At 42.9% G+C, this 14,513-nt stretch overlaps 1 protein-coding gene across 2 annotated transcripts; it reads right to left on the reverse strand.

Moving 5' to 3' along the window:
* Nucleotides 1-1,255: 1,255 nt before the first annotated feature.
* On the reverse strand, nucleotides 1,256-14,258 carry IFT22 (intraflagellar transport 22). Of its 2 annotated transcripts, XM_066379938.1 has the most exons (6): nucleotides 14,135-14,258; nucleotides 9,924-10,000; nucleotides 9,706-9,795; nucleotides 9,226-9,428; nucleotides 8,469-8,654; nucleotides 1,256-1,940 (listed from the first exon to the last, which is right to left on the reverse strand). In XM_066379938.1, the coding sequence occupies exons 1-5, from the start codon at nucleotides 14,171-14,173 to the stop codon at nucleotides 8,506-8,508; spliced, it is 558 nt and encodes a 185-aa protein (XP_066236035.1). In that variant the 5' UTR covers nucleotides 14,174-14,258; the 3' UTR covers nucleotides 1,256-1,940; nucleotides 8,469-8,505. The 2 variants fall into 2 exon arrangements, with proteins under 2 accessions (XP_066236035.1, XP_066236034.1); XM_066379937.1 differs by lacking the exon at nucleotides 1,256-1,940 and having other exon boundaries at nucleotides 7,755-8,654.
* Nucleotides 14,259-14,513: the final 255 nt, after the last annotated feature.

Here is a 14,513-nt window from a genome sequence, read left to right on the forward strand (position 1 = left end):
TTGCGGGCAGGTTATGCGCCCTCATCACCCAGCTCTTGGTTATGGGGACTGAGTAGTAGAAATACTTGACCTGGCGCGGTTCCAGGAAGGCTGGACTACATTTCCCAGGGGGCTCCGTACACAGTCCACTTCTGGTCGTGGCACCAAATCGGTAATGTGAGGTTGTTGCCAAGGAGACAAGTCCCCCCGGGTATTGAGCTCCTGAAGCCCGTTCACAGAGAAGCGGATACAGAGAGGGGGGATGAAGTGAGGAAAGAGAATGGGAAATATGGTTATAAAGCAACGTCAGAGAGCACAATGCCTTCAGTTTACCGTTTTTGTTCCTACGGACGCTGAGGGTCCGCGTGAGCATCGCATGGCCCTCTGGGAAATGTAGGCGACGTTGCCTAAGGGCTATGGGAAATGTAGTCATTAACCGTCACTACTTTGAGCACCTGCAACAAGCCAGGCTTCCTGAGCAAAGGGAATCTCCACCCTCCCCCTTTTTTTTGTCCGCTCAAGCACAAATTTTATCTCCCTAATATTTATGGAACCTGTACCTTTCCCTTCATGCCAACCCTCAGTACTTTATTTCAGATACTCAGCATTTCCTGGTCAACTTGCTCCTAGTCACGTCCTTAAGTCAGTTCTCTACATTGCCACCAAAGTAATTGTACCTGCTCTGCAGAAGGCTCTTCAGTGGCTAATAGAATCAAACCCATGCTCCTTGCCTGGCATGTATATTGGACCTCACTTGCTGTCTCCTTCTAGTCATCTTCTAGATAGCGATAAGAATCGTCCTCAACCAGCATCTTCCACACATTTTTGTGCTGCAAGAATTTTTAAAACATGCAATACATGACTATTTAGTCAGGGGCATTGACCTCTTTTCCCTTAGATCGTCAAATTTAAAAAACGACAGCCGACACAACAGTAGCTACTAGTGTGAATGAATCAACAATTAAAAAAATATATAATGTACTTTTTGGTGTGCCACAGAATTTTAGTAATTAGTTTATGTGTACCATGAGATGAAAAAGGTAAAAAATTTCAGCTCTTGATGGTTCTTCATCTCCTGTGGTTTATGTTTTAAAACTATTATATCTTTTTTAATGCAAAGCACAACTACCTGCTTTTAATAGCTGTACCCAAAAAAGGATAACTTCCACATGTAGTTAGATTTTCAAAGTATTATTGAAAAGTACTTGAAATAGGGTTCTATAGAAACCAAGTTCCTCATACTGATAAAATTAGGATTTTATTCCTCTGGACAAAATATTTTATTACATGATATGGTTAACTCATACCTAGGTGTTTTCTAGGCCTTATAAAGTCACACAAAAGATTTAAAAAGAATGGTTCTTGTATAAAGCACTTATTACAAAACTCCAATAAGACTACAAATATAAAATAGGTGAGGGATTTTTATTTTACACAACATTTTGAATGTCTAAAATCTATAATTATGCCTGATCCAAAGAGCAGTAAGTGTGGAGTGAATCTGTATTGAGGCTTTAAAGAATGGAAGCATACTTTTCTTTTTCTTTTTTTCTTTCTTTTTTTCTTTCTTTTTTTTGTGGCTGCTTGTTTATAATCCACTTGGTGCAAGGCACACGATTACTGGATGTCAGGAAGGCTCTTGTGTGGCTTGGGTAGGAAAGAGTGGGGCTCTCTCAACTTCCTTTTTGGTGTTTTGCTGATTTGATATAAAAGAACCCAACTGCTCTGCTTGCGGGGCAGGGTGGGGAGGAGGAAAGAGGTTTGAGGAGGGAGAGTGGAGGGTGGAGCTCAAAGAGCCTAGCGCCTCTGGAAGTCTGGTGGCTGGTGGACACCACTCAGGACGGGGGCCAGCGGTGGCTCTGCGAGGCTGGCAGCCAGTCTGCTTCCTGTGGCTTCCCAATCACGGGTGATCGTGCTGCTGGAGGCCTGGGGAGATTCCGAGTGCTCTGGGGACTCCAACACTGTGGACGGGAGAGGGGAGGCATACGTTTAAAAGCTATCAAAAAGTCTAGATAGGAATGAACTGTAGGGAGCAGAAAGATAGATGAGGTGTTGTTCCCATCAAAGCACTAAAAACTTTCCTTTTGAAGTGGGAATACTTGGAAGACATGCAATTTCCATTGGCTTTTAACTTCAGTAGGGAGAATGGCCGGTATCATAAATGTAGAGAATTATTTAACTGATAAAGCAGCTAAGAAGTTACATGAAAAAAAATATGTTATCTATTCTTAACATTCAAAAGCAGACTGTCCTCCCTCCTCATTTGTTTAATTTTTTTTTTTTTTTTTTTTTTGGTTTTGGTTTTGAAAACGTGACACCATTGATTTCTTGCTTAAGGAGAGAGTACATTTGTGGAGAAGGCATAAGCCAAGGCCAGGATATTCATGTAATTCTCAACAATCAGGTAGGGGAGGCTGAAGTCAAGACCAAGAAGAGCCATAGTTCAGAGTAATTTTTAAGTGGTACAAATGCAGGTACCTTTTGCCTGACCGGTCATAGCATAGCACAGTGGACAGAGCATCAACCTGGGATGCTGAGGTTACAGGTTCGAAACCCTGGGCTTGCTGGCTTGAACACTAGCTCATCTGGCTTGAGTGAGGGTTCCTTGGCTTGAGCCCAAACATCTCTGGCTTGAAGCCCAAGGTTGCTGGCTTGAGCCCAAGATCGCTGGCTTGAACAAGGGGTCACTGGCTGAGCTGGAGCCTCCCCCTTCCCCCCCAATCAAGGCACGTATGTAAAGCAATCAATGAACAACTAAAGTGATGTAACTAGGAGCTTCTCATCTCTCTCCCTTCTTGTTTCTGTCTCTCTCAAAACAAACAAAAACACAAATGCAGGCACTTTTCAATGGGTATCAGGGGTACTGCTTTTGTATTAACTTGTATATATGTCCTCAGTTACTACAAAGCTCTACTCTTTGTTATAGCAATTTAGCCTACCCTATTGACATAACAGTCTGCTGGTGTTCCACAAAAATGTATAATGGTCTCCAGGAGCTTTCCTGAAAAATTTTGAGAGATGGGCTTTCAAGTTACAATGTGAGTAAGTCACGGTTGTCTTTACAACAGATAGAGTTCCAGAATACTACTTGGTCATTTGACTGGTTGCAAGAAATACATGCTAGTTCTAGCAGCAACATATTTGCAAACCATTTTCAACTTCAAAAATGGACCTGACCTGGTGGTGGCGCAGTGGATAGAGCGTCGGACTGGGATGCGGAAGGACCCAGGTTCGAGACCCCGAGGTCGCCAGCTTGAGTGTGGGCTCATCTGGTTTGAGCAAAGCTCACCAGCTTGGACCCAAGGTCGCTGGCTCCAGCAAGGGGTTGTTCAGTCTGCTGAAGGCCCGTGGTCAAGGCACATGTGAGAAAGCAATCAATGAACAACTAAGGTGTTGCAACGCGCAATGAAAAACTAATGATTGATGCTTCTCATCTCTCTCCGTTTCTGTCTGTCTGTTCCTGTCTATCCCTCTCTCTGACTCACTCTCTGTCTCTGTAAAAAATAAATAAATTAATTAATTAAAAAAAAAACTTAAAAAAAATGGTTATCTGCCCACTGTTGTTGCTCTGGCTGTGTTGCCTCACTAGGTTTAGTCTCAGAGGATGACACTCTTAGCCACATCCACTTGGGGACTCTGCCTAGTTACTACAGACAGTGGGAAGACCAGAGGTGCAATTCTGTCCCTGACTTGATGGATCATCTTGGACTAGTTATTTTTCATCTTCTCCCCACAAACTTGCTACTCCTTTTCCATTAATGCCTCAGTGAGTGGAATCTGCGGTAGGCTGAATAATGGTCCCCAAAGTTATCTGGTCCTAATCTCTGGAACCTTTAAATGTTTTCTTGGAAAAAGCACCTTTCCAGATGTGAGTAAGGATTCTTAGATGGAGAGATTATCCTGGGTTATCTGAGTGGGCCCTAACTGCAACTTTGTATGTGTCCTTAAAAGGGAGTGAAAGGGGGAGATTTGAGTCAGATACACAGAAGAGAAGGCAATGTCAAGAGGGAGCAGAGATTAGATAATTCTGGCTTTGAAGATTGTAGTGATGCCGCCAAAACCAAGGTGTAACAGCAGCCATCTCTATACTTGACCTTTTTTCAATCCAGCTCTCATGCTGCCATCAGAGGGGTTTTTCTTCCCCTTTTTTTTTTCCTTAAGTGAGAAGTGGCAAGGCAAATGACAGACTTCTGCATACGCCCCTACTGGGATCCACCTTGCAATCTCTGTACTCTGCCCATCTGGGGCTTTTGCTCCATTGCTCAGCATCTGAGCTATTTTAGCACCTGAGGCAAGGCCACTGAGCCATCCTCAGCACCTGAGGCCAACTTGTTCTATCTGAGCCATGGCTGCGGGAGAAGAAGAAGAAGAGAGAGAGAAAAGGGAGAGGGAGGGGGTGGACAAACAGATGGTTGCCTCTCCTGTGTGCCCTGACTGGGAATCAAACCTGGGACATCCATACGCTGGGCTAACGCTCTACCACTGAGCCAACCAGCCAGGGCCAGGGGTTTTTCTAAAATAGAGATCTGACCACATGAATCTGCAGTGGAAATCCTTCAATGGCATCTTAATGCCTGTAAGATGAAACCCCAACTCCTGAGAGGCTCTTCACCACCTGACCCATCTTCTCCTGCCACTCCCCTCCCCTGCACACTCACACCCACTCACCTCCACTCCCTCACCCACACACACGCATCCACACCGGCAGTCTCACTCACTTCTCCATGCATTCACTCGAGTCCTGCTGAACTACTGAATTCCCTGTATCAGCAGGCCACTTTATGCATCTGTGGCTTTCATGTGCATTGTCACATCTGTGAAACAAAGAAAGAAATCTTATTTCAACCATATGCTAAGAGGCATAGCAAAAATAATTTTCAGTTAGAAAATAGTTCTGTGTAGGCCTGACTTGTGGTGGCGCAGTGGATAAAGCGTCGACCTAGAAATGCTGAGGTCGCCGGTTCGAAACCCTGGGCTTGCCTGGTCAAGGCACATATGGGAGTTGATGCTTCCAGCTCCTCCCCCCCTTCTCTCTCTCTGTCTCTCCCTCTCCTCTCTAAAATGAATAAATTAAAATAAAAAAAAAACTAAGCTGAAATGCTAAGGTCATTGGTTCAAAACCCTGCACTTCTCTGGTCAAGGCACATATGGGAGTTGATGCTTCCTGCTCCTCCTCCTCTCTCTCTCTCTCTCTCTCTCTCTCTCTCTCTCACTCTCTCTCCTCTCTAAAAAAAAATGAATAAAGAAAATAGTTCTGTGAAATCATAAATCAAAACTAGGATACCGAGGCCAGCAATCGTATTCTATCCTTCCCTTGATAGGACTGATGGTTGAAGCCACCTCTCTAAAATTCCACATTTAAACAGATGTATACCCCAAATCATGTTTTTCAATACCATTGAAAATGTCCATCCATAAAAATGTATTTCAACAAAAATGATTATTTAAAGTATCTAGCCTGGCCTGTGGTGGTGCAGTGGATAGAGCATCAACCTGGAATGCTGAGGTCACTGGTTCGAAACCCTGGGCTTGCCTGGTCAAGGCACATAACGACAAGCAATAAATGAACAACTAAAGTGAAGCAACTATGAACTGAAACTTCTCATTCCTCCTCCGCCTCCTCTCTCTGTGAAATCAATAAATAAAATCTTTAAAAAAAATGAGGGAATTCAGCAGCAGGAGGACTTTGGACTTGAACTGCAACACTTCTCCCTCCTTCACAAAAATAAAGTAATAAAATAAAATATCTAATATAAAATGCCAAATAAATGGTTCTATGAAATATTATGCAGCTGTAAAAAAATACAGCAGCTATATATATAGTTATACAAATTCCTGAGATAAAAAAGTGAAAAAAGTAAGTGAGAATAGTTTGCCATTGTATCCATTAATAAAACACAGTTGTAAGTGCACAGCCTCCGCGGACAGAATATGGAAGGTAAGGGTGGTAACTTCTGAGAGGGGGAATAGAGTGGAGGGACACAGAAAACAGGAAGACATCACTGAATGTCCTCTTGTACCTTGTGCATGTGTGGCCTATTAAAATCAAAAACACTTTTCTCAGTTCAAAGACTTACAAGGCTTGTACTCTGGCCGTTAGTATCAATGAAAGCTGCTGGGTTAATTTTTCTATTGAGTTCTGGGATGATCAATAAAAATCAGATAAATTATCTTTTTTTCTGAGCTTGTATTCTGCAAAATCAATTACTATTACTGCAGCTATTATGTAATCATGATTTGCTTCGGTTTGCATTAATGACGTTATTTTGTGTTCTTTGCATGTGTCCTAACTGAGAGCTGGTTGGACAGCAGGAGGAAATTAACCTGGGCTTCAAATGTGCTCACGGATAACCCAGGCAGTTCACTAACACTTGACTGCAGTTCAGTCTGAACCAGCGGTTCTCCACCTGTGGGTCGCGACCCCGGTGGGGTCGCCTAAAGCCATCGGAAAATACATAATGCATATCAGGTATTTACATTCCGAATCATAACTGTAGCAAAATTACAGTTATGAAGTAGCCACCAAAATTATTTTTTGGTTTGGGGTCACCGCAACATGAGGAACTGTATTGCGGGGTCACGGCATTAGAAAGGTTGAGAACCACTGGTCTAAACTTACAGCGGGTTGTCATTACCTGCAAACACCACTCACTCCGATTGCCCACTTTGCTACCTTTCGGCCCTCCTCGCCGTAAACGTGAGATGTACCCAGCCACACTGATTCACCTCAAGTGCCTCTTCTTTTCTCCCCCTCTCACCTTAGAATACCTACATCTAACTTTTTATCTACTTAATGTATTTTCAGGTTGGCTGTGTTACAAAATTACAATTATAAAAACTATGAATGAACAAGAACCCTAAGATTATCATTAAACAAACTTGCTTGTACAAAGAGCTGTATACTTACCACCTTTGGTTATAAAGCATTAAATCTTTTGAGCATTTTCACAAATTAGGTATTATTAGAGTATTATAGTGCTTTTTAAATATTACATAAAACATATTTGAGAATTAAATTCCCTTGAGGTCATAAAAGACTTTTTTAGGAGATACATATATAATCTACCTTCCACTTTGTATGGTATCCATATACCAAGGACATATAAATAAAAGTGAAATATTGGAGAAGTTAAATGAAAAATTCTTCAGAAATATCCTAGATAAAATGTACACTAATATTCTTAGCAAATTACCCAGAATAGCCAAAATGTGGAAACACAAATGTACATCAGCAGATGAAGAGATAAACAAACTGTGGTGTACTCATACAATGGAATATGGTTCAACCTCAAAAAGGAAACTCTGACACGTGCTACAACATGGATGGACCTTGAGAGCATTATGCTAAGTGAAGTAAGCCAGTAACAAAAGGTCAAATACTATATGATTCTACTCATATGAGGTAGCCAGAGTGGTCAAATCCATAGAGACAGAGAGTAGAACGGTGGTTCCCGGGGTGGGGGAAGGGGGAGGAGGAGTGAAGAGTTAGTGCAGAGTTTCAGCTTGAGATGATGAAAAAGTTCTAGACATGGATGGTGGTGATGGTTTCACAATAATAATGTGTATGTACTTAATGCCACAGAATGCACACTTTAAATGGCTAAAGTGGTAAATTTTAGTATATTTTACAATTTAAAAAAGGACAATAGTATTGTTAAACTTTTATAAATATCCTAAGTGATTAGGTAAACCTTCTTGTAGGTTTATAATGAAAATATCATTGCATTTCTTACTATAGTAACGGGGATAATATATTTTGAAAACATTAACCTGCCATATTCTCACTACCTGCTGCCCACTCCCCAATCGTGTTTTTCTCCCAGTAAGCTGAGCATGGAGAATGAACTGGACAGTCAGCTACGGCAAGGGGTAAAGTAGATCCTGCCCACAGACACAAAGAAACCTGGGATGGGCAGAGGACACAGATGGCTGTCGGAGATGTGCAGGGCCAGCCCTGCCAGGAGGAGGCCAGCTCAGCCTGGGGACCACCAGTTCCACAGGGAAAGCCTGTGCCACAAAACTGGCCAGGAGGGTGGCCACTGACATACTGACAGAGGTCAGGGAGGGAACCAGGGGACCTGCCCTTGGAACAGCTGCTCCACCCCAACAAGGGCACACTGTCCAGACACTCTTATACCATGTTAGGAGAATGGAGAGGAAGTGGATTGTAATCTTAAATTAATTAAATATTTATTAGAGACTGAACTAACCTGAAAACCTTTAAATTGCAAGCGACAAAGATTCAGTGGGTTCTCATTATTCATGGTCATTATGTTCTATAAAGTCACCACGAACACTGGGTAAGTAAATACCAAAGCATTGCTCCTGGGGAAATACAGGGTTAGGTTAAGACAGAGATAGATGGAATGACTTAACTCCTTGGGTGACTGGTACCTTTGAGCAGATGAGGAAAATTTGTTGAGCCATAGGGAGAAGAAAATATCAGTAGCTGGGTAAGATTTCAGATCTGCATTTAGACAGAAGTTGACCTCACTTGGAAGGTGGAAGAGTCCAAATGCAGGCCAGTTAGGTAATAATTGACATCTCCTCCCGGTCTCTGCTCTCAGACACCGAGGCAATTATGTTCTTTAAATACTTAATGAATTCCATTCGGATCTCTTCAGGGTCGTCCTCAAGATTCGAGTGCACCAGCTTCAGCTTGTTCAGGGGTGGTGCTTAAAAAGGAAAATAAGGTAATTAGGCATGGACTTTTATTGAGGGCCATTTCTAGTTCTAAATTTAACTTTGTAAATTCCAAAAATAAAGTTGTGTCTTGCTTGACATAATTGAACACAGGAAGGTTTCACCAGACTGCCACCTGTCAACAGGGTGGCAGCCCTACAAGCCACCGCCAGGTCCTCCTCGTTCTTCTGCCAGAAAGGAGGAGATTGCTGAATAATGTAGTCATTTTCTATGATCACATTGTCACCTCTGTAATGTTATGTGTCACATACAAACTGGAGTTTTTCTTGAGAAAGTCCAGTCAGGAAAGAGTAGCACTAATAGTACCAATGAATGGCTAAAACCAGGTGTTTTCCCCTCTCCGTATCTACCTGCTTTTTCAGTATCCATGTCCTGGCCTGGATGGTATAACAGTTCTTCCAATCTGGCAATTCTGATTTGCATGGTTGGAAAAATGCTTAGGACACACTAGGTGCTCACTAACTGCAAAAGCTGCTGCTTGCAAAGACACAGAGTAATATACAATGAAGACAAAAGCAGAGAGGAGAGTTGCAGTCTCCTTACACAAAGACAGGTTTCCTTTATTGCTTCCAGAGCCTGGTTTGTGGTGTGCAATTAACAGACATTGAGCATCCTGTAAGAACTGCTGCTGAACAAAGCAGGAATACCACATCTTGATTTCCTTCAGGTGGCTTGGGATGTCAGCATTGAAGATGATCACTACGCCGTGAGAGTCCTTCATCAGAGCTGGCCAGCAAGACTCAAACCTTCAAAGGCAGCAAAGGATTCGGTGAATGTTAGGTGGTTCTGGTTGCTAATGTGGACTTTAAAAATATTATCTTACTATTGATAACTGATGTGTGACTTCTCATTGTTTTGAAACCCAAACCCAATCACTAAAATTTCAAGAGCAAAGCATGTCACCAAACACCTGACCAAGCCCCTAATATATATGCTAAGAAGCGCGCTAGGCCAAGGTGCCTGGTGGGCAGCTGATTTTTAAATCATGTGATGAAGCAACCCTCTTAAAGGAGATGTACATACTTTGGATCGCCGCCACAATCCCATAGCTCAAATTCACACCCTGTGCCTCTGTTGTTGCTGGTAACGTGCGGGTTCTCAAATTCCAGGATCCTATAAACAGAAACAGCAGCAGCATCTCTACTTTGGAAATATTATAAATTTGGGTTGCCACCAGCACCCAAAGTGAAGGCTGGGTGATGGACAGGTACCCTCTGGGACATGGCTTTGTCAGGGCTCACCTCACTCCTTGGGTTGGGTTGTATTCAGTGATTTCAGAAGATTCTGTCAGGAAGTTGGCCAAAACAGTTTTACCACTCTGTGAAAAATGAAGATAACAAAAAAATTTTTTTTTTCTTAAGAGCAGAAAAGTGAACCATAAATGAGCCCTCCAATAGCCAGCTTGGAATCAGTGTGATGGAGTGCAGGCCATAGCCACCGTGGGAGCACCAGGGCAGAGGGCTCTCTGGCTAGGTGGCCCTTGCTGACATGCTCTGTGTGGTGGGCACAGTCTGCTCTGGGACCCAGCGAGCAGGGGATTCCAGCACTGGCTCTGCCACTGGGAGACTTTATCTACGTGGACTTCCCCGGCTGGCTCTCAGTGAACTCATCTAAGAACAGAAAACAAATTATTAACGTGAGCTTTTCCTTACTCGCTCCTCTCCATATCTTCAGGAAAAACCACAGTCTGTCACAGCTCATTATGAAGCCACTGAGGCCAAGAAAGGAGAAGGGAGTTCCTCAAGGTCACAGAGAAGGTCAAAGTTGGAGCTGGGTTTCAGGTCTGGGGACTCCTGGCTGGCTATGCCACACTTTCACGTAGGGCTGCTTCTCCTTCTAAATGATAGTGTTTTTTTAAAATTTTTTTTTATTGATTTTTAGAGAGAGAGGAGTGAAAGAGAAAGAGGGAGAGAGAAGGGGGAGGAGCAGGAAGCATCAACTCCCATATGTGCCCTGACCAGGCAAGTGCAGGGTTTCGAACTGGCAACCTCAGTGTTCCAGGTCGACGCCTTATCCCACTGCGCCACCACAGGTCAGGCTGCTTCTCCTTCTGAATAATACACATTCTTATTTTTTAGAAAAATGAGCAGCCATCCTGGTCCCTCTACCCAAAGCATCCATCTGTCTATCCATCCAATACACTCCCCAAAGGTAAGAACGTTTTTCAGATCTTTCCTATAAATTTGCATCATTCTTTTAACAAACCATATATGTGCCTGAATATAAAACCATTTTTTTCTCCATTTAAATTATTTCTCAGACAGGGAATCTCTTATACTTGAGTCCTTATAAGAAAAATCTCTCAAATTTTGCTCTGCAGTTGTTATTTTATTTTGAACAACTACTGCTTGACTAGAATGACCTCAATCAATGCCAGTTTGGGAGGCTTGTAGAGGTCACAGGAGAGAATCAGGAAAAAAAAAAAAAAAAGGAGAGGAGGGGCTTAACATGATCACATTAGGAATTTTCCCTGAGGATATGGCCTGACAAATTATCACAAATTATAACTTACTGTGGTTATGTTGTAGACATCATGAATATTTATCTACAGGATGAATGAATAAAGCAAATGGGCTGATGTTATAGGAACAGTTCTTTGAGCTGGAATACATGTCCAGGAACAGGTTAATACACAGATTCAAAAAGTGTTGTATCTTAGATGGTTGCCTTGTTAGGTAATTCAAAAAGTGGCTCTAATTATAAAGACAACTTGGGTGTCAAAGGTGCAGGTTTTGAATAAAACTGTCATGGAATGCATATAGCTTAACATATCTTTAAATGTGCATATAGCTACACTGATATATAAAACATTATTAAAGTGTATTTGATCTATGCCTTTAAAGTTTATATATACTAGTTGGCTAAAACCAATCTTTTTTTTTTTTTTCCTGAAGTGAGAAGCGGGAGGCAGAGACACAATCCCGCATGCGCCCAACCGGGATCCACCTGGCATGCCCACCAGGGGACAATGCTCTGCCCATCTGGGGCGTTGCTCTGTTGCAGTCTGAGCAATTCTAGCGCCAGAGGCAAAGGCCATGGAGCCATCCTCAGTGCCTGGGCCAACTTTTGCTCCAATGGAGCTTTGGCTGCGGGAGGGGAAGGTAGAGAAAGGAAAGGGGGAAGGGTGGAGAAGCAAATGAGTGCTTCTCCTGTGTGCGCTGGCCAGAATTGAACCTGGGACTTCCACACATTGAGTGGATGCTCTACTACTGAGCTAACCAGCCAGGATATTAAAACCAATTTTTAAAATTTTTATTTTTTGAGTTTTAGAGAGGAAGGAAGGGAAAGAAACATCGACCTGTTGTTGCACTATTTATGCAGCCATTGGCTGACTCTTATACATGCCCTGACCAGAGATGGAACCTGCAACCTTGGCATATTGGGACAATGCTTCAACCAACTGAGCTACACAGCCAAGGATTAAAACCAATTTTTAAAGCAGGTAGGTTCTTATGGGTGGATGAAGAAATTGCCTGTTTGGCCCTAAAAATATTTTTTAAGTGTCTACCTTGTGCCAGGCGCTATTGAATAGATTAGAAAAATATGAGGTACTGATAAGTACTAGTATAAAAATTAAGCAGGGTGATATGATCGACTGGGTGAGTGATCAGGGAAAGCCTACATGAAGTTTAAATTGCGGGCTGAATGACAACATGTCAACTGAGGCTTCTAGGAATAGCTAGTTCAAAGGCACCAGGGCCAGAACGGGCACAGCATGTTAAAGGAATAGAAAGTAAGTCTGAAGAGTAGTGAGGGAGAGAAAAATGTATTTTCAGAAATATATTTTGGCCTGACCAGGTGGTGGTGCAGTGGATAGAGCGTCGGACTGGGACGCAGAGGACCCAGGTACAAAACTCCAAGTGCACCAGCTTGAGCGCAGGCTCATCTGATTTGAGCAAGGCTCACCAGCTTGAACCCAAGGTTTCTGGCTTGAGCAAGGGGTCACTTGGTTTGCTGTAACTCCCCCCCAGTCAAGGCACATATGAGAAAGCAATCAATGAACAACAAAGGTGCCTCAACAAAGAATTGATGCTTCTCATCTCTGTTCCTTCCTGTCTGTCCCTATCTGTGTCTCTGTCTCTTACAAAAAAAAAATTGTTGTTGAAGTTGGTTTGATGGGTACTAGGAGTTCATAGTTCTTTTTTCCTTGCATAAGTTTGAGAATTTCCATTAAAAAAGATATCTATGCTTATTTTGCTTTTCATAATTCTCTGCATATTGTTATTACCTGTCTATTTCACTTAATAATTTATATCTTGGAGAATTCTTTATGTCAGTACACACAGACTTGCCCTGTTTTAGTTTAATTTCTGCACAGTCTTCCAAAGTAAGAAAGTACCTTAGTGTATTTACACATTCTTATTGAAGGCACCTAGAATGTTTCCAATTGTTCAATATTGTACATGAGTCATGGGGTACATGGACAGGTACTCAGCTACTATAGATTCTGAGAGATGTAAGTGCAGCACTAAAAGCTAGGCACATTTTACATTTTAACAATTTGATCACCAAAAAAGCTGTTATCAATTTATAGCCCCATCAACAGAATCCTAGAGTACTCACTTCTCCACAAGCATCCAAACAACATTGGGTGTTAATCTTCTAAACTTTTCTCATCCAATCTGATGGGTAAATAAATGTCATCTTTTTGTTGTAAATTGTGGTCCTGTGACTGTGAAGCTGGGCTCTTCTCACACTTGTATTTCTTTTGCGCAGAGCCTTAGCTCAATTTTCTATTGGATTGTTTCTCTTTTCTTTACTGATTTTTAAACTTTCTTTGTGATCTACCTGTTAATCCTTTCTTTGTAGCATATTTTGCAAATGTTTTCCCCAAGCTTTAACTTCGGTGTCATTTCTTTGAAGCCTTCTTCATGAATTTGTTTTGTGCTTAGGAAGATCTTCCCTATCTGAAGATTAAAAGCATATTTTATCATATATTCATCTACTACAGTGGTTCTCCAAATGCTGTCCCTGAGCAAACAGCATCAGCAAAACGCAAATTCCCATTCATTTACGACTTCCACAGTGTTTTTAAAAACATGTTTAGCTTTTAGCCCATCTGAATTTTATTTTTGTGAATGGTGTGAAGTACACATGTAGATATAATCCCCACTACCACTACCTCACATTCATTAATAGCTAATGGTTCCAAGACCAGGTGATAATCAGACTTTACTTTTGGTTTTCTTGTTCCACAGACATATTCATTAGGAACAACCTCGAATGCAAAGTGAGATCTTGGTTCTGGTTTCAAACGCCACTCACTATCTTGGGCGTTCAGACCTCAATGTAACAAGGTCAATGTCTGGAGGCGCAGAGTTCCCGGTGAGGCCAGCGGCGCACACCCGGATGGGCGCGGTGGGACTGGATTCCCAATTCCTGGGGGGCTCCCGGCGCAGGGCACAGCACCGGGTATCCCGCCTCCGCTCGCCGCCCCCGGCCCCGGCCTCACCTCGCTGGGCCCCACGAAGAGGATCTTGGCCTTCAGCATCTCGGCCGACAGCAGACCCACCGGAGCACACAGCGTTGTCTGAGATAGCGCTGTTGTCAAGGCGGAACGGAAGTCTCCGCACTGATTGGCTGCCTTCGTTTCTATGGAGACAGGGAGCGGCCCGCGGGGGCTGACGGGAGTGGGCGGGTCCCGGGCGTTTGAAGGCTCTCGGGTGGGCGCCTTGTCTCGGGAAGGTGGCACCGGCTTCAGGCTGAAAGTCGGTGTGCAAGGCAGAGGGAGAGGGTAGGACGGGAAGGAAAACCTGGATTCAGACTCTTTTCTGAGCGGAGAACACTGTAGAGCTCGCGAGTCTGGTCTCTCTCTCTCTGTAGGGAGGGTA

Source organism: Saccopteryx leptura, chromosome 4, assembly GCF_036850995.1.
Source record: "Saccopteryx leptura isolate mSacLep1 chromosome 4, mSacLep1_pri_phased_curated, whole genome shotgun sequence".
NCBI lineage: Eukaryota > Metazoa > Chordata > Mammalia > Chiroptera > Emballonuridae > Saccopteryx > Saccopteryx leptura.